General features: G+C 34.3%; 2 protein-coding genes across 2 annotated transcripts; one reads left to right on the top strand and one right to left on the bottom strand.

Moving 5' to 3' along the window:
* The first annotated feature begins 4,522 nt into the window (after positions 1-4,522).
* On the top strand, positions 4,523-7,884 carry LOC115960935 (40S ribosomal protein S21-2-like). The gene is made up of 4 exons (XM_031079971.1): positions 4,523-4,613; positions 4,847-4,945; positions 5,069-5,201; positions 7,516-7,884. Exons 2-4 carry the CDS (start codon positions 4,896-4,898, stop codon positions 7,579-7,581), a joined length of 249 nt encoding a protein of 82 aa, XP_030935831.1. The 5' UTR covers positions 4,523-4,613; positions 4,847-4,895; the 3' UTR covers positions 7,582-7,884.
* A 4,988-nt stretch (positions 7,885-12,872) lies between these two features.
* LOC115960145 (nuclear transport factor 2) lies at positions 12,873-19,082 on the bottom strand. The gene is made up of 10 exons (XM_031078883.1): positions 18,951-19,082; positions 18,631-18,718; positions 18,385-18,522; positions 16,731-17,004; positions 16,427-16,650; positions 16,111-16,282; positions 15,855-15,976; positions 15,709-15,768; positions 14,076-14,139; positions 12,873-13,548 (listed from the first exon to the last, which is right to left on the bottom strand). Exons 2-10 carry the CDS (start codon positions 18,700-18,702, stop codon positions 13,247-13,249), a joined length of 1,428 nt encoding a protein of 475 aa, XP_030934743.1. The 5' UTR covers positions 18,703-18,718; positions 18,951-19,082; the 3' UTR covers positions 12,873-13,246.
* Positions 19,083-20,798: the final 1,716 nt, after the last annotated feature.

Here is a 20,798-nt window from a genome sequence, read left to right as displayed (position 1 = left end):
CATAAACAAGAGTTTATGTAATATAATATTACTGATATGCTTCCAAATGCAAGCGTGCCAAGTTTGCGGCCTCTATCAATGCATCTTTCCAATTGTTTATCTTGTCTATAGGCCCATATAGGAGCGCCTCCGCAAGAATTCCCTTATGTTCTAGCACCTCGGATTAAGACACATCATAGAAAATAGGCAACACCCTTTGATTTAAAAGCCTTTTGCATTCCACAATCTTCACCAACTCATCAAGGCACCAGTCTGAAGTAGCATAGTTTTTGGAGAACACAACAACTGCAATCCTTGAAGTCTCAATTGCCTTCAACAACTTGGGTCCAATCTCTCAGGTGGGATCTCTCCAGTTGCCTCTAGAATTCTCTACTTAAGAGTGCATTGGCCTATCAGAGATGTTATGCTCATGACAGAAGAAATTGTCTCTATTCTAATTCTTTATGTCATAGATATTGCAAGTATTGGGTTGCCTAAAGATAAAGTAGAGAAATTGAAGAAGACCAAGTATGGGATGAGATATGGGTAGGTTTCTCTTGCTGCAGCAATGACACGTGTCAAACTCATGACTTCACTTAGGCAGGGCCAGCCCGAGGCCTAAGGCCCAAGGCCCCACAACAACAACAATATATATATTCCCTACTAAAAAAAGCCCTATCTCCCTCCTTAAAAGGCCCAAAATTTTATATAAATATTACATTTTTTAAATAATTGGTACTTTTTTTTTAAAGAGTAATGCTAAAGATATCACAAATTTTATTATAGGTTTAACTGACATGTCACCAATCACATAAAAATGTAATTCAAACACAAATAAATTAAGTTGTTGAAATTCATTAATTATAGTCATTATCACATTATATTGTGAACATTTTGTAGTATGTTTAGTATTTTTCTTTTTCATTTATAACAAGGCTTCCAAAATAGGAGACCAATAAAAATTTAAACCAACTGAAACCCTAAAATGTTTCAAAAAAAAAAAATGCTACAAATGTGATAAATCATCAATGATGACTAATCTCCTCTAATAGTTTGAGATCTTAATTTTTCTAAACTAATCTCCTACTAAGCCACACACCAAATAATATCTATTTATCTCTTTCTCTTAAAAAGAATATATAAAATTTAAATTTAAATTACAACTATACTTAACTATGCATAGTTATATATCCCAGTTAAAGTAAGTTTCTTTTTAATTTTTTTTTTTTAGTTCTTTTTATTTAAATTTATAGTTCAACTATGATATTCAATCTTCTATATGAAATTAACCTTAGTTTAGTTAGTATTATTCATCAATTTCTGTATTTACATCAAATTAGTCTTAATTTAATTAGTATTATATAATTTTATTTAATTAATATTTACATATAAAAAGGCTTCATATAAAATTTTTGCCTTAAGCCCCAAATTTTGTTGGGCCGACCTTGCACTTGGGGCATCATTAGTTTGGATATCTGGTGGATCAAGTTTGGTTCAATCTTTGATCAAAGAAACTCTTCCTCCCTTTGAATTGGGGCAATTTTTGATATTCGGGGGCTAGGGGAACGACGCCGTTCCCCTGAGTCCTTTTAAAAACAAAAGTCCAAAACAACGTTGATTTGGTAAGTAAACGATGGTACCTAATAGAAAACTAATAGAAGACTGAATTGACTATACTTAAAATTTAGAGAACTGAAATGACAAAACTCAAATTTAGAAGACTGAAATAACAAAAGGTGAAACCTAGAGGTGTGTTTTGCATTTTGGCCCAAAATACTTAGAGGATTGAAAGCAAAAATTTTGGGTTTTCAGAACTTACCCAAATCCATATTGGCCGGAGTTGCCTCCTGAAGTGGCAAAGTGGAGCCACTGAGTAGACCCTAGCCCGACAAAGTGGAGCTACCGTGAAATCTTTCTTCTCCCTCTCGGTTTCTCTTCCCCTTCTCCTGATCTCTCTTTCTCTCTCGGTCCTTCCCTCTTCTAATCTCCCAGTCTCTCTCTTTCCCCCTCTCGGTCTCTCATTCTCTCTCTTTCCCCCTCTCAATCTCTCACTCTCTCTTTTTCCCCCTTTTTCTTTCTCCCTCAATCCCTCAAATTTCTTCGTTAATTGGGGTTCTAAGGTATAGGGGTGGGGCAATTTTTTTATATTCAAGGGCCAGGGGAACGGCGCCGTTCCCCTGAGTCCTTTAAAAAAAAAAAAATCCAAAACAGCATTGTTTTGGTAAGTACACAATAGTAACTAATAGAAAACTAATAGAAAACTGAATTGACTATACTTAAAACTTAGAGGATTGAAATGACAAAACTCAAATTTAGAAGACTAAAATGACAAAAGGTGAATCCTAGGGTGTGTTTTGCATTTTGGCCCAAAAAAATTACATGTAAGCAATCCTCACCACACTCTAGATCTGAAGAAGAAGTATTCTCCTCTGACTCCCACCACCTTGAGTCCGCCATTGTCTAGAGTTCCTCCATTAGCTCTAAGTAGTACTTCATCTCCCTCCTCCTCCTCCTGGTCGAAACTAGCAACAACCTAATAAAACTCAACCTCCATAAAAGGCAACAATTTCCATGAATGAGATGTAACCCGATCCAATCAACAGACCATAGTCCTTAACAATAAAGTTACAATATAGACCTTAGTCCTTAAACAACAAAGCCACATACAGAAACCAACCCCCATCCAAAATGCCTCGTGCCCATCAAACTCGAAAATCCCATACACCAAACACATATCAAAGATTCAAAGTCAAACTCACCTACCTAAGATCACATTTCTTTTGGGATTTGTAATTCAAACTTAGATATTGGACCAATCTTTGTCAAATATGGATTTGATATTGGAATTTGGGTTTACCCATTTGGAAAATTTGTTGCATTTTTTATTTTCATTTTTATGGAGGCTAAGTTAATCCTCTAAGGTCACTGCCTGTGTTAGCGAAGAGGAGGGGTTGGGGAGCGGAGCCAAAGAGGAGGCAGATGAAGTATGGCTGGAGCCCCGAAGCCAGTGGTGGTGCTGGAAACAATGGTAGACTTAAGGTTGTGGATGTGAGAGAGCTTGGAAAGGAGAGGGTGGTAGGGTTTGCTCACATGCAATTTGTTGATAATAAAACACTTGCCATCATTGAATAAATGATACGTCATTATTCCATTAGACACATAAGCCAAAAAACTAATGAAAGTTGACATAAGGTCTAATAGTACTCTTAAAAAAAAAAAAAAAAAAAAAAAAAAAAAAAAAAAAACTCTGGGAACTAATATTACTCACTTGAAACTTAAAGGACAAAAAATGCTTAAGCCATAGCAGGTAAATTTTAGAGACCAATATTGTATTTTTACCAAAATTTAAAGTTTTGGCCTTGAAAATCAGGGGAGACTCTAGGATTATATAATTTTTTTTTTTTTTTTTTTGACTGCACTAAAATAAAAATTTGAACACCCTGACTCTAGCTTTTTTTAAAGCTCAATAGAAATAAGCCTGAATATGATCCTCTTAACAATATCTTAGCATTCTTAAACACAATTAAAGTCCAATAAAAAACCAATTTGATCTAAAATCTGGAAAAATAAAATAAAAAGCCCAACAACAAAAAGTAGAAATTTGTTAATCTTAAACCTTAGAAAAAACTCATTTAGATCTTAAAAAATTTGAAATAAATCAATCAAATGGGAGATTAGTGGATGAATGAGTACTTGGCGATGTACAAATGTAGCTTTTAGAATTAATAATAAGGATATCATGCAACGATTTCAAAATATAAAACCTCGTAGAAGCCAATTGTAAAACTTCATGTATTTAGGGTTTTTTTTTTTTTTTTTATGATGTCAATATATTCAAGTTCTCGTTTATTTTTAATTTTGTATAGTTTATGTTTTTTAATTGGCCCTCCCTAGAAAATAATCCTAAATTCGCCACTAATGAAAACTCAAATGTCACCCTAAAAAAAATTTTTGGATTTATATAATAGAATTTTAATTTATCTTATTAAAAAAACACTATATTTATTTTATACTATTTAAATAAATAGAGGGTAAATATGTATTTTTCTTATTAAAAAACTACATATATTTTATACTATTTAAATAGAGATTAAATATGAACAAGTTCTTATAACTTCTTACACTATTCTGATTAAAAAAAAAAAAAAAACCATTTATGTTAAATTTGACCATAAACCCCAAACCGTCCAAAACTGGTCTTGTTCCATGCGGGATTTTCCTGCCTCAAAGAAAGAACATGACAAGAATAGGACAACCCTAATCTGACCCCGTCCCATGTCGTTGCCATTCTTACTTTTTTCGCATAGAGGTTAGTGTACAATTAAGCTAATAGAATGGGCTTAATTGACATCTACTTTCATTTCCATTTGAACTAATTTCTTTATGGGTCATTGTCTTGGATAGTAGAAAAAGGCCCGTATATGAATTTTAATGGAAACTCAAATGGGCTTCAATTCTCCGATTTTTCAAAAAGGAGACACTTTTTGGGTTTTTTATGTAGCTTTTCATATTGTTATCGTAGGCCCAGTTTTACAGTATATAAATATAAAATTCGGGTTTTACTATGTCTCTTTGCCAGTGCGTTTGGAAACCCTAGCTTCTCTTCTCTCAAGCTCTCTTCTTCGCCTCCACTGGTAATCTCTCTCTCTCTCTCTGAAAATTAGATCTGAGAGAAAATTAGGGTTTTGTTTGATTATTCGGTTGTTCTATTCTCTGTAAAGTATAAAGTTATGTTTGTTTGCTTGGAAAACCTGAAAAAGAAAAGTATGAAATTTTGGATTGAATATAAATTCCATTTTTTCAATGTTAGTCAAATTTTTGTGCGATTTTTGATTCACGTATCAAATTTTCTTCTTTGTTGGTTCAGATTATTAATTATTTAGTGTTTGCTACACACAAAAAAAAGAAGCCAAAAGATGCAGAACGAAGAGGGTGTTATCACTGAGCTTTACATTCCCAGGAAATGGTATTGTTGTATTAAAAATTCATTACTTTTTTTGTATTTTGTGTATGTGGGTATGTGTGTTTTTTTGCTGAAATAGTAATGGTGAATTTGACATTTGTGGAATGGGATTAAATGTGAATGCAGCTCGGCCACGAACAGGCTGATTACCGCAAAGGATCACGCGTCTGTTCAGATTAATGTTGGGCATTTGGATGAGAATGGCGTCTACAATGGCCATTTCTCCACCTTTGCTCTCTGCGGATTCGTCCGTGCTCAGGTATGTTTTTATTACTTGTCATAACTATTTTTGTGTGTAGTTTGTATCATGGATGACTTCAGTTTAGTTTGTAAAAGAGTTTTGGATGGAATTGCTTTGCTTAGCTTGTTTTACGTTGATGAATGCATTGCTGATAATTTCATTTGGGTTAAATTCAAACTTCCCTGAACTTTGAGAAATAGCCAAAATGTGTTGCTAAGTAGGAGATAGAAATTTCCTATTTTATGTTTCTTTTGTGAATGAAGTCTGTACATGACTTTGGTGTGGTTAAAATTCAGACCATTGTTTTCTTTTGGAAAGTACCCTTTGGAGCCTAGAAGGGAATAACTTCATCTCTTCCTTTTGTTTAGAACACTTGGGTACCGGGTGATGTGTATGGTGTTACTCACATCATTCTAATAACTACTTCATGTTTTTTTAATTGTCCAATTAATACATGCTTTATAAGAACAGTACTGCCAATGAGCTCCAGGTCAACTGGCACCCTTGCCAGTGTTAGGTGGAAGGTGAGGTCATGGGTTTAAGACCAATAAAAAAAGAGAGAATATTGAAGCAGTGAAATCAACTATTCATATGAATGCATCCAAATTAAGTTTGAAAATGAACGAGTGAAATCAGAAATTTTTGCATGTGCTTAGTTAATATTAGTCACTAAGTAGTTTACATAACCGGATATGGATGCGTTGGTGATGATTAGTAGGCAATGTGTTTCTTTGTCTCCCAGTGTGATAATTTGTTGATGTTTGATTAGAGGAAGTGATTCCTAAGGCTTGTGCATAGTTTTTCTTGAAAGTTAATGTTTGTTTGTCCTTTTTGGTCTTTCCCATTAATTGTGGTAGATATTACTCTAGTGTTATGCGTCCATTACTCTATGGTTCACTTCTGATGGTGACTCTTGAAGTCTGTCTTTGATTGATCGTTTTTGGGTAAAATTGCACTGACCTTCCCTGAGTTTTTCTAAAATTGCATTCACATTCCCTTGTTTTGAATTGTACACAAGACTACCCTAACTTTTCAAATAAGCTACACTCAATTCACTTGCAGCTTAACTCTGTTAAAACTCATTAACACAATTGGATAGATTTATGCTTTTTACCTCACAAATTAAAATTCCTATTTATCACAAAGTAAATGATACTGAGTTATTGGTGTGTGTGTGTGTATGCATGTGCATGCGTTTGGCTTTTTTCTGAAGCAAATAGTAGGAAGTGAAGAAAGCAAGGTACAGCTTCTTGATTGGATCTTGATTAGCTAGTGCGACGATCCAGTCAAATTATTTACAAAACTTGCAATATTCAACTCGCCAGTATCACTCGCCTGAACTTGACCTTGTTTCTGATAGTTCAGACCCTTTTACTACTGGCACATCCTTTTTATTTTAAAGAGATTTTCATTTGGGTTATATTATTTTTATTTCTCTGGTTTGTGAAATATGATTTGAGTAATGTATTTGTTATGTTAGCAAACGCACTCTGTCCCTAAACCGTCTTTTTGATGAATGTTTTGAGGCAATTTCTTCGTTTGCGATATTAACAATGAAATTCTAGTATATGTATTTTTATATGCTAGAATTTCCCAACTTACTCGACCAACGGTCTTCTTTTGTCTGACCTTATGGGCACATTAGTTGGGTACATCATTCAATACTATCACAAATAAGTGTGTGGGGTGTGTGGTACTATCAAATTATGTGTCACACTATGGCTGTAATATGAAAAGATTATAATAGGATGATTTGCAGACCAAATAAATTGGTTCAATTTAGGGTTGAAAAACTAGAGACTTGGGAATTGGTTCTTAAGAATTTTCATCTTAAGTTTTAATGAATTGAATCAATCAAGGGAGGGTAAAATTGGAATGTTCATCTTCTGTCAATTTTTCTTTTTCTGTGTTTAACCTTGTTAAACTGCAAGGGAGGTGAGTGTAGATTATCTTGAAAAGGGAGGTCTGTACAATTCGAATTTTGGGGGAGGTTAGTTTAAATTTACTAAACCTCAAGAGAGGTGTGTGCAATTTTCCCTTTTTCTTTTATTCTTGCTTTGAAAGTATTTTGTGACTGATATGGTTGGTTGTGTGGTGAGCTTTTTTAAAAAAAATACTTATTGCTAACATATGTATTAATAGATGCATAGAACTTGTATTTTTTTTTGCTTTTACCTGTTTATTTAGCTTGGTTTTTCTAATTCTAGTTTGGCTTTTGCATGAACTCTGCTTTCAAGAATTGCTTTTAGTAATCCATACGTTTTGCATTCATTATGAATTCATATAGATTTGGGTATTTCACTCTTCTGATTTCTTTTATTTTCTTTTGCAGGGAGATGCTGACAGTGGACTGGATCGTCTCTGGCAGAAAAAGAAAGCCGAAGTCCGACAGCAGTAGACAGAGAAAGAGAGGGAGTAAATTTTTGTTTCTAAAATTCTGTCATAGGAAAAAGACAATGTGGTCCAAGGACAAACAATTTGATCAGTTCTGTTGTGTTGTTTAGAATGTGGTTCAACTTGAGATGTTTATTGTACTGTTTTAAGGTACATTTTTACATATCTTGCTTTGCTCATTAAACAATTGCTGCAGGTTGTGACCAGTTGTGTTTTATTTGTGGATTGTATGGAGGATCTAATTAATGTAGTTAAGAATACTAGTGCTTTATTCTGGAAAAAAGAGAGATACAGGTGCTTTAAATAATTATCTGAGTGAAGTTACGTCGTATTTGTGACCTGATTGATCTTAGGTCTGAGATTTTGTTGAAATCCTTAGATTGTTATGAATAATGTTGCAGTGAGGTTGGACTTTTGAAGGGATACGTGTATTTGTGATAAGGTTCAATCTTGGATATCTGTGTGAGAAATGCGTGGATGATTACCATGGTTATATGACTAAGGGTGAGTTTGGTTCAGCTTTTTGATATTATGCTTTTTGAAAAAGTAGGAGTTTTAAAAAGTGCGGTATGAAACTGAGCTGAGTGTTTGGTAAAAGCTATTAAAAAATATTTTTTGAAAAAATTGAGTGTTTAGTTTGTATTTATAAAAGTGGCAGTTTGAGAATCACTTATAAATCGTTGTCGTTATCATCATCATCATCAAAATCAGTCACTGTCATTATCACTATCACTACTCTCATCATCATCGTTGTTATCACCATCATTATTATTGTTAACATTGTAATAATTGCCATCATTCAAGTTGTCACCGTCATGATCATCACAGTAATTTCTGTAATCTACTTCATGATTATCACAGTAATTTCTGTAATCCACTTCCATTAACAGTTCCATATAGTTATTCTCATAATTACCATTATAATCATTTATATTTGTGTAGCCTATACAACAAAGTAACAAATAATCAACCATTGCTAATACTATTTTAATACAAATCAACATAATAATTAACAAAGTAAGAAAAGGCAACAATAACACTTTAATGCAAATTTCAAATGTGTTTACATTACACATATATTAGTCCAAATTTAATACTAAATATCACATTACTTAGTTTAAAGTTAATACAACATAGCTAATACAATATAAAACTAATATTAGTCCTAAACTAATACGACATAATGTTAATATTAGTCCTAAGCTAGTACAGAGTACCACATAAGGTTGGTCACTTCTTTTAGTTCTAAATCATTCCTTGTAGCCACTGCAGCTGTGACTCTGGCTCCTTGAAATTTAGAAACATCTCCCTACGTGGCTTTTTAAGACATAGGAAGCTTCAATAGCAAACTTATTGTCCACTCCAAGAAGTGTTCTCACAATCTCCATGATATTATCAATTGAACTTACTGTCCTTCAAAATGTTTTTCTCAAATCGTCGACAGATGACAAAGGCATGAGAGACTTTTACCTGCAACAGCACGAAGAGGCTTGTTTTGTAGCAGAGCGGAAAGATAAGAGGAATCTGGCATGAGGTGAGCTCTAGAGAGGTGTTATCCTTTGATTTATCAAAAGGTAAAATTGGGTTTTCAATAAAGTATTTGGGCAATTTGGCAATTGAACACTGCATTCAACGATAATATTTATGAAACGCATATTGGCTTTTGCAAAAGGCTTTGAAGAGCTGTCCAGTGTTAAAGTGGACTTCCTTCACATTTCAAAATGTAGCTTTTTAGAAAAAACAACTTTTAAAACCTTACCAAATACACATCTTATTTTTTTGGTTTCAAAAAGTGCTTTTTGCTGTCTGAAAGTGCAAACAAACGGGCACTAAATTTCTCTCGAATTTTATGAACACCATGAGCAATACAATTAGGTTCTAGTAATAATGGTTTTGAATTTGCTGGAAGGTCTCTATCAATATTCCACATGAATATTGGGTCTGGCTCCAGTTATGTTACAGTAGGCTGTGTGACTTGTAAGACATGTAGCACGCGAACATAGTTGCTGTGTGAATGCATTTGGACTCCGCAGCATAGTTTTGCATCTCTTGCTGGACAGACAGTACACCTTGTACGGTGAAGTTGAGGAAACAATTCTGGCTGTTCGTGGTGCCACCATGTTAATTTACTAAATTGATATGCTTCAAGATGTGATTTGTTGTTCCAATTATATGATTGTCTTACGAGAAGTTTCTGTGGTTGTGATCTTAAAATATTTGAAACATGTCACACTGCAACCTTTTAGTTTTAGTGCATCCTCATAGTTTTATTGGACTCATGCCTTAAATGAAGTGATTGTGATATGGTGTTGTAACTCGCCTCTCTTATTTGACATGAGTAATTCTAAGACCACAATTTCTACCATATCTTATTTTATAATTCTATGTCTACAACCTCTACTACATCCTTTTTATAACTATTTTACATGGCAAATTTTGATAGAATGTCTTTCACTTTCACAAGATTCCATTTTTTTTTTCTCTATCACTTTTAGTTTGTCACATTCGAGTGGTGACAAAGTTGTGGCACAAAAGGGTGTGGCCCTAGATATTTTTTCAGTAGACAGCACGAAAGATCAAACACAGGGTTGCATTTTTAATTTGTTATCTATCGCCTTCATTATATTATAACACAGTTATAGGTCATGGCTTGGCCTGGTGTTGTAGCATTAAGATCATTTTACTAATTAAATCAATGCCTGGAATTAGTAAGATTTAGTTTAACAAATGTGAATGCTTAAACATCAATGTTCCATTAGACACAAGATTGCATTGGGGTAGGCAACTCACGTAGATATTTTAGATGTTCAAAATGTTTTTTTTTTTTTTTTAGAAGATAAATAAAAATTACTGTTTATTCAGTTACAGGAAATATTTTCTTACTATTGGTTCATGCCTTTCATGTAAAAGATGTTTGTTAGAAACTGCTCGATTTTAATAATCAAACCCTTGTTAATGGGATCATCTTTGAGTTTCGAATTTGTGGGTGAGTTATCTTAAGTTATTAACCTTTACAAAGTGGACTCCCCCCCTCGCCGGTCTGACTTTCGCCTCTCCTCTTGAATGATTACATGAGGCTTATAATTCCCTTCAATTGATACGTTCATATAATTCTATTTCTCAACTAGTAACCATAATCCAAATATATTGAGTCCACAGTTGTGGCCTTCATAGTAAACCTGTATATGAGGAAGTACATGAATAGTATGGGGCCTATGGGCTCAATTAATTTGCTTATTGTTCAAAGCAAGAATGCAAACCACAAATGATAAAGTAAGCACAATCATGAGAGAGAAAGAGAGGTTTTTTTTTGATAAACTAGAGAGAAAGAGAGGTTAATTTCTTTTTTCGACGGGGCCGAAGTCCATTAATTATAATAAAGACTTATTGTTACCAAGAGAACCATGTTTCGCAGCCTATTAATGGATTGACCGAAATGTTAATAGGACAATCGATTTTTATTATTTAAAAGTCACCATCCTCTCTCTCTCTCTCTCTCTCTCTCTGTCTCTCTCTCTCTCTCAAGGAAGCTAGTAAAGGCAAAATTAAGTACAAAATAGTTCGGGCCCTCTGGGGTAAGTAATTCTCCAAAAATAATAGGCCTTGCATATAACACAAAATCTTCACTACTGTTTAATTCCCACCTTAGCTAGCAATGCTGCATGGTGATCTTCTTCACTACAGTTATGATAGACCTGACTTTTGAGCCACCATAAAATGTTGAAATAGCAACCTACTGCCAAAATTCAGGGTATTGCATGGGTGGCATTTTAAAACACAGACTTAGTGTACATGAGGTGAGAAGATCCACAACAAATTTAGTATTTAATTTAATGGGTTGTGTTAAGGTGCCCGTTAACAACAACTTTTGTGCAGTTTTTTGTCTTTGTAGCTTATCCTTTTTGACAATCCTTTTAATAATTTTTTTCCCTTTTTATTAAGTGAGACTCATATAGAGAAATCTTAACAAGCACCGCACAGTGCTTGTTAACATTTCCCTAATTCAATTTGAATTTTAAAATTCTAGAATTGAGTGCTAGAGTGAGTCCATTTCCATCTCTAAAGTACACAATTCTGCCAAAAGAGAATTTGTGCTACCAATATTTGTAGGGACTCCTTTCAACAGCAAGCCCTAGGTTTCCCAAAACAGATCCACGTGTTTAGTTTATGGAAACCTGTCGAAGCTTGTTCCCAACCAATGAGCTTAAGACAATTTTGGTAAATGCTCCCCTTGGGAGGTAGCAAGTTTCGGATGAGTCGGAATTCAATGGTTAGTAATAGTATTCCGGCTTTTTCAAAGATGGCTCTTTCCTAAAAAGTTGCCCTCAAAAAACATTTTGGTTAGGGGCTGTCCAAATTTGCGACAAGATTATGGGAAAAATATATTTCTACTTGACTTGAGGTACGTAAGAATTTGAGCACTGTTTTATCAAATAAAATACACGTTGGATAGAAAAATTTGGGGGGGTCCAAACCAACCCCAATCATTTCCCAAAGCTTCAGAATCGAGTTGCATTCTATAACTCTTAGAATGTGAAGGATAGAAAAACTATAGGAAAAAGGTATTTAATTAAATAGAATCAAAGTTACAAAGTCTTGGGTAAGAAATACCCCCAGCGTCCGAAAATAACTGATACAAAAAAGGGGTTCACTGCTAGCAGATCCTCCCTTAGCCCAAAGATCCACGCATTTGTTTCCTTTGAGGTAGGTGGAGCAGTCTCTCTCCTTTGAGGCGTGTGTGTGTAGAAATGCTTAAAAAAAAACATTTTAGTGAAAACCTATTTTATCTTTTCTATATTTATAGACTTAGGAAACTTTTTAGTTTCCATTTCATATCAAGCTAGAAATAAAAATATCACAAACACGATTGGAAGCACAGTTAAATTAAGGAAAGAAATAAATCCAGGATAACTCGGTGATGATTGATGAGATCACAGATAATCAAGGAGAAGCAAAATGATGTTCACCAATCAATGAGAGAAGTTTAATACAAAAAGCCAACTTTTGCAGACTAAAGGCAGCCATTAATTTGGGACCAAGATGAGCAGAAACAAAATATACAAGCACAAGAAATATATTACTTGAATCCTAAAGAACAATGAAAAAACAAACACATCAGGCCTGAGGTTTCACTAGTAGCATTTCATCCATTTGAGACGTTCTGTTTGATGCACTACCACACACAACTTATCTCATGATTCAATGGCGCACACATCAAGGTCAAGGGCTACATTTCCTCACTTGGGAAATCAAACAGCTCAAACTATAAGAAACTAAAAAGTTTGACACATGAGCTATATCTGCAAAAATAAATTATGAATCGAACAAAAAAGAATCCCATATCAAGAATCTTGATTCAAGATGACCTAAAGCCATTGCCTAACCATATTGTCATTCCCATATAGGAGCCAAGCTCCAAAAATAACTGCTAAAAATAGGTGACCCACAACACACCAATGCAGCTGGACAATGGGTACTAATTACTAGTATACCGAATAGAGTTTTTGAATGATTATCACCCATGAGTGACCAATTTAAAAAAAAAAAAAAACCTAAAGCAAAGTTCATGTAGCTCATCTGAAAAAGATCCAATCACTTGATAAAGCACCAGACTTCAGAAAAATGTAAAAATCTTCTAGCTGATATCTTCCTCACAAAGCTATGGTATCTTAGGCAGTAGCAGGTATCCGAGGTGCAGTAGTTCTGGCTGTTCCGTTACCAGTCAATCCACCAGCACGATTTGCTCGGCCACCGTTGCCACCTGCATGATCAGCCCGCTGATATCCATCACCTCTGCGGCTTGAAAATCCTTCTCGGTTGCCACCCCTGCTTCCAAACTCAGCCCTGCCATTAAAGTCACCCCGACCATAGCCCCTGCCACCTCCATAGTTTCCATTTCCACGCCCTCCTCTGCCTCCTTCATTCCTATATCCATTCCCCCTTCCAGACGAAAATCGTCCCTTACCGTTCCCTGGAGATTAAAAAAGCAGTCACTATTAGATGTCATGGAATCAAGGTGGCACCTAACCTAATAAACATACGATGAATATCCATTACCATTCATCCAATTAGTTGCACGTCTGCTAAGATTTGTAAAAAGAAATAATTCATGAGATGAAAGCTACATTCATTCAATCAAGAATGCCCTTTTACCCTTGTGACAAAATGGGTCCATCAGAAAAAATTGTGAGACCTGCACGTTCCTCCCCCTAACCCCATAGTTATGTACCCTAGGCTAACTCCCACAGTAAAGACCTCCTGTGTCTAACATGAACCACTTAGAAAGAGGAACATTCTCTTCCAATGTTTTTCCTAATAAGCAAATCCAAGATCACCTGATCTAATGTCCAAAAGAACACAACTTGGCCAACATCCAAACAAATTCTTTGTTATTTACATTTAATATTTTCAATCTAGAAACCTAAAACTCCCACCACCCCCCCAACCAAAAAAAAAATTCTTTGAATGGGTAAAATTCATCTACAAAACCCGACTTACCTCGACTGGTAGACCTCTTTTCCTCTACAACAGCCTGGCGTCCACCGATGTCAATGGGCGACTCCTAAACATCAACAGAAATATTATTTCATGCAATAATTCAAAATAAAATTAAGTAGCTAACTGATGCAACAATCGATTGAAAGGATATAATATAAATAATGCAATCAAAACCATACTCATTAGCAATAGAAGCTGTTGAAACATCATACAACATATATGAATAGTAGACTAATAGTACCCTCATGTTAAAATAAATAAATAAATAAAATTTTGAAAAAAAAAAAGATCTTAACGCATCAATATTGTAAACAAAAGATTTTTTTTTTAAGTAAACAATTGCAACATCCTTTCATAATTTTCTAAATAACATATTTTGAGGAGTAATAATTGCAAATTAAACTTAGTTACCATGTGTAATTTGGGAACAATCATCATTAAAGAACACTGATAAGATTTTTTTTGGTTTAAAATCCATAAAAACTAATAAAATTAAACACTAAACCTCCCCACTGCAGGGGAGAGAACTCTACATTTATTGAATATCATCCTGTATTTATAACCTGATGGACAGGAAAGAAAAAACCAAGGAAAAGAGGATAATCAGCAACACAAAGGCATACAATGCTGACTGGCAAGTGAGTCCTCATCAAAGCAGATGGAGTATGGAGAAAACAAAACCAGAGGAGTGGCATCGCCTTTGAAGCCAAATCCAGAGAGGGGAAGAAGATTTATGTTAAATGCTATAGCACCAAATTTTCAAATTGTCAATCAGATAGATGGGTAGCTGCAGTGAGGCTGCGTTGAGGGCAATGGAGATGGGTTTCACAAGAATTATTAAACTGGTAAGTCATAAGCTGAAACAAGTCTGGGAACAAAATTGGCAGCCACCACGGAATATATCAGCACCAATAGATGACATCAGGAAAGCACAACAGGGTCACCAGCTCACTCTTCAAGCAATACAATTAACCATAATAGCCCGAGTTAAACTTGCTACCAACTACCCTATGCATCACTTTTGGACAAACTGCTAATTTAGGCCAGTTTCCAACAATAGCTATTATTGTATCAACTACTGTTGCAATTTTACTGATGATGACATACTGCAAAACAAAATCTCATCGGCAGCAACAGCTAATTGCCCAAGTAGGTTTTAAAATTGCATTTAGAATACAACCAAAGAACCTATATAACAAAAAAAATAATAATAATAAGAATTATAGCAGCATATCCCATTTAACTAATGAAACAAGTTATGGTGCATCCATCTACTCCATCATGTAAAACATAACAGGAGAGGTAAAAGGTAAAGGAAAAAGGAAGAACATATCACCAAGGCAAAATCGATGAACAACAGCACAACAGAATTGCACCTTCCAGAGAACTTGCTCAATTAAACCAAAAACTCAGAAATATAAACAGCATATCCCAGTCATAACAAAGCCCCATAAATTATTAAACAGCCTTAGATTTAGTATGTAAATGAGTATAAACTCATATTTACACCAACAGGATCTAAGAAGTCCTAAAGTCAACCAATGAAAGAAGCTATGGCCCATTCATCTGCTCAATCATATCAAGAATAACAGAGAGACAGAAAACAGATCAGCCCAGAATAACAGATGTATACCTTGATTGCACTTTGCACAGCACTTGCCACCTCAAATTCCACAAAGCCAAAACAAAATCCCTGTTGTATTGACACATGGAGAATAATTATGTGCTCAGGGAACAGCTAACAATGAACAACATAAATTTGATTAACATATGACATACCTTTTGGCTTCTAACTTGAATACCACCATTCTTAATAGGTCCAAACTTCTTGAACTCATTCTCTAGTAGGGAAGGTGTGGCATTCAAAGGGAGGCCCTTTATGTAGATGGAGTAACCTTCGGCTGGTCATAAAACGCAAAGTATACGTATTAACTAGATTAATACACCCATACAGAGTAAACAACAACAACCATGATGCAGATAATAATGTGAGTTAACTAGCAGAAATAAAAGTCAACAATAACAAACTGCACACCTTCAGAATCCTTATTACTACTGTTTTCATTAGCATTTGTGCTGGAAACCGGTGTTTCAGACACCAGAGGAGGAGGAGGAGGTCCAGCAATTACTGGCTGCTCTTGGCTCTTGGAAACAGACCTCCGAGGAGCATAAGTTGGAGCAGCTGGACTCTCCTTCATAACCTTAACCTGCAACAACAAATTGAAGTAAAAGATATAACTTCTGCCCACATCCAAGACATAGAAATTACAAGAACTGTAGCTGCCAATGAAACCACACACTTGATGAATAAGCAAGCTAAAAGGATAGAATTTTGATTGACGAATGCTTACAATATAGGCATATGACTTTTTTGGAACTTCTTCAGTTTTAGAGTTGGATTCAGCCACCATCTGCCATTCATCTGAAACTTCATCAACTACCTCAGAAACTGGCACTTCCTCTTCTTCAATTGAAGCCTGTCCATTTTCAGGAGGGTTGTATACTTCTCCATCAACAACCTCTGACAATTCAGCTGCTGTCTCAGAAACATGATTCTCCTCAACAGGAGTAGGCTCTGAAACAAAATTATCCTAAAAATCAGTTAAAGAAGAACAAAAGGCTTTACTTTGAATTGTAAAATGTGTTTCACATTACCAGGGTCAGGAGTAAGGGGCACTTCAACATCATTCACGAAACTTTGACTCCCATCGTCAACATATCTAAACACATCATTTAAAACAAAGTAGCCTTTGTCTTGAGGTGCTAGGAAGAAACTCTGAGTAAATTTGCGCCTCAAACTGTCCTTTCCAGTCAAATATCCAGTCACAAGAACAAGGACTCCTCCGTTGAAAGAATCTTGTGCATCCACAGTTAAGATTTGTGCACTGAGTTCACCATAATGAAGTGAGAGTATCTTCTCATTGATTGCCTGATCAATGAAAATCAATCAAAATATATAGAGGGATCAAGATTTCAACTCTCCTGATTTCCAATTCAACATTATACATACAAAAGAACTTGTAGGCTACAACTAATACCAAAATGTTACTCAAAACTATCCCTTTTTCCACTCTAAAATATTATGTTTGAATGATAAATTCAAAAAAAACTTTTCAAACCCATGGGATTCAAATTGATGTGAATCTCAAACCCATCAAATCAATTTTTTATTGGTTAGACGAACACACAAGCATCCAATTTTACAAGGGGGCAAGGTGCCATTTGAGTTAGAACCTATTGGCTAGAGTATTGTAGCAGTTACAACAATGATGACAATGACAGTGCAAATCATTTGGTGGCGATGGTAGTATGGTATCATGGTATTGTTGTTGATGGTGGTGTTTATGCAGCTGATGGGGGGTGATAGTAGTGGCATTGACAACGATGAGGACAGTGTTGGTGGTAGTGATGGCGACGTCAGAAGTAGTAGTGGTGGTGGTGGTGGTGGTGGTGGCAGTAGTGGTAGTGTGAAGAGTGGTAAAGGTAGGGTTGAATAAGAATAGTAACATTGGTAGAATTTGGAAATGTTATCTTCCTCCCTGAATTTGATCCTGGGATTTCAGTGCTTATAAATTCCAAGTTCAAATTCCATTCAATCTTTTTTTAACTCACTTTTTTCTGAAAAAGGGAAAATTAACATTGGAAATTTACACCTCAAAATTTCTCATCCAAACATGAGTTACAGGACATGAATTTCAAATCTTTTGGAATGCTCTCTACTACAAGGTCATGGAGAAATTAATTGAAAACAAATCAGATTTTCTGAATCCTTTTTGTTTTTTTTTTTCAATCATATGGTTAGCAACCGAACAATTATTTTCTGCATTCTTCTGCCATATTAATAGCAACCAGAGATAAATTATGGTCACATAGAGCAAACAGGTAAAGTACAAAGCAAGTTCGAACATGTAGGCCATTGCCCATTAGGCTTCAGAAAGTATAAAAGATATTTCAAAAAGGAATGTTTTTATAGATTTGAACCTAAATCATGTCCATTATAATTACACTGTATCATCAAACCAAGACACCAAGTGTGAATTGCATAATCAAACTACATTTTTTTTCCCAACTACACCTTTTTAAATCTTCATTTTTTCGTAGGTATAGCTTTCTCAAACAACCCCATTTTCAAAAAGCTTAAAATTAGGTTTTTGGTGTATGCAAGATTCGAACCCGTGTCTAGATTTTATCAATTAAACTAGCTGAAACCCACAATATTTCAACTAAGAATCATACAATCCACAACATGTAAACAATTAAGCTTCTAAACAAAAACACAAAAATTATACACACAAAGATAGGAGCTCACTTGCATAGAGGTTGTGATACTCATAGTCCCATTCTCTTCCATACGACCAATCTTACTAACATCCTGGTAAAACCGATGAACAAGTTCTGGCGATTGATGCAATATAAGGTAGTATTGGTGAACAAAAGCATTGCCCACCTACATTTCACCGCAAAAGTTTAACCAAAAACCAATCAAAACCCACAAAACAAAACACAGCACACTAACTGTTGATAACATTCTATATACATCAATAACAACACATACAACATCAGCACCCGGAGTCGCGGCCACAGCCACGGCCACAGCTACCTCCGCCTGCTCGACGAAAGCCGCCATTGAAAAAAATTGATCTCTAGAAATCAAATCATATCAAATCAAATCAAACCAATAACAGTAAAAATTTTATTAAAAAAAATATATATTTACTTTTTTTAAACACTAACTTGAATTCACATACATTCTATATGCCAAAATTCAAACCCTACAACAGCTAAAATACACAAAAAAAATTTACAAAAATTAGGGTTTTGAAAATGAGTAAAGGCGATCTTGATTGTTGAAGTGAAATGAAGAGAAAAGAGTACCTGAAACGAAGAGAAAAGGATCGGAGAAAGTGAGTGAGTGAGAGAAATTTGGGTATTTCTCTGTGCTTTGCTCTCTCTCACACCTCGCTTTCTCTCTCTTCTTCTTCTTCCTTTTTTTTTTTTTTTTTTTTTTTTTGGTTTTGGGTTTTGTTTTTTAGGGTTTTTATTAGGGTTTGGTTATGGTGAAGAGGCGCGAGTGTGAAATGTGAAAGAGAATTCGGGTTCAATTGAGAGTATTTATATTACTGAGCCGCACTTCAAACTTTTTGGACTCTTTTTCGAGCACATCTCTCCATCCACAACTTTCACATTTGAGTGAAATTGAAAATGCTTTTTTTTTTTTTTTTTTTTTTTTGACAAAGTAGCTGTAGATAACATCTTTTTCTTATATCTAGTAATCTACCATACTTGCAAAAATTTTAAAAAATTAAAGATTAATAGTTATATCGATAATAAATTGTTTAAATTATTACAATTTTTAATAGTTTAAAATTATACATAATTTGACATGTATATTAAGAATGTAAAGAACATACAATTCAACGGTTAGATTTTTAAAATATATAGTAATATATATTTTATTAAGTAATGTTATAGTCTTAGACTATAACTAGGTAAACTTTGTCCTTTTAAAAAAAAAAATTAATGAGTTTATAGTTTCCTTATGGAATATAAATAATAATAGAGTAACAATATAATTCAAAACAAATGTTAACACATTCCAAAATGACAAGTTATTAACGGTGGAATATAAAGTTGTGTGAGTAATTGGTCTGATAATCAATAATAAGTTAATAATAATTTATCAATTTAACAATTGTGAACAGTTGTGAAATTTTTTATGTTAATAGCATTACTTTTTCAGTTAAATGACTTGTAACTCAATTAGCATCTCTTAGTGTTTTCAACAGAAATATTCAAGATTCAAATTCTCTTACCCCAACTATCCAGATATATACATATAAACAGTACTCTTTCATTTGTCAAATCCAAAGTTAGATTTAATCATAAGTTTTTAGGTCAAACAAATCTAGGATCACATCATTTTGTGCCACAATTTTGCCACAACTATGATATAACAGGTTGTGAGTGATGAATAAAAAGTAATGGGTTTATGTGAAAATGACAAGTAACCAGTTATAGTCTATCACTAGATTTATTCTTTCCCATCACCATCAAGGTGTATATTGTGATTTGTTTTAGTTTGTTGAACCATTTTAATATGAAAAAAAAAATTAATGAAATAATTTAATAATAAGCTAGCAATTTTTGTAAATTAAGGAAAAATTTAGGAAGGAAAACTTAGGCTATGTTTGTTTAAACATAAAATGGTTTTCAAAAAACAAGTTCATTGCTTTTAGGTCTTTGGTGCACGCATAAAATACTAATAAAAAAAAAATGTACATTTTCAACTTTCAACCCTTTACAAGGTTCGCATCAAACAACTATAAAATGACGGGTTTGGTTTACCTCCGGTACCTTTTTAACTGGACATCTCCTGTTATTTTAAATATACATTAGCAAGTGATTGTGGGTTTTAATCTCTACTTTTTATTTAGTTAATAGGTAATGTGGCAATTTCTCATTAAAATAAAATACTCGAAACATCTAAAATGAAATACTGGAGGTAAGCCAAACCCTAAAAATGACTAAAATACTCTTGAAACATCTAAAAATAACCAAAATACTTGGAGCTTTCAAAATACCCCGAAGCCCTTCAAATAACAAAAATATCCCAAACACTTGAAAATGACTAAATATCCATTGAAAAGCACCAAAATACCCTCGATACATGTTTAAAGTTAGAAAATTCCTTGTCAATGTCACAGTCAAATGTGTTTTAATCAA

This window comes from Quercus lobata, chromosome 9 (assembly GCF_001633185.2).
Source record: "Quercus lobata isolate SW786 chromosome 9, ValleyOak3.0 Primary Assembly, whole genome shotgun sequence".
NCBI classification, from domain to species: domain Eukaryota; kingdom Viridiplantae; phylum Streptophyta; class Magnoliopsida; order Fagales; family Fagaceae; genus Quercus; species Quercus lobata.
The sequence above is the reverse complement of the archived record's forward strand: the minus strand, read 5'-3'. Positions and strand labels throughout refer to the sequence as shown.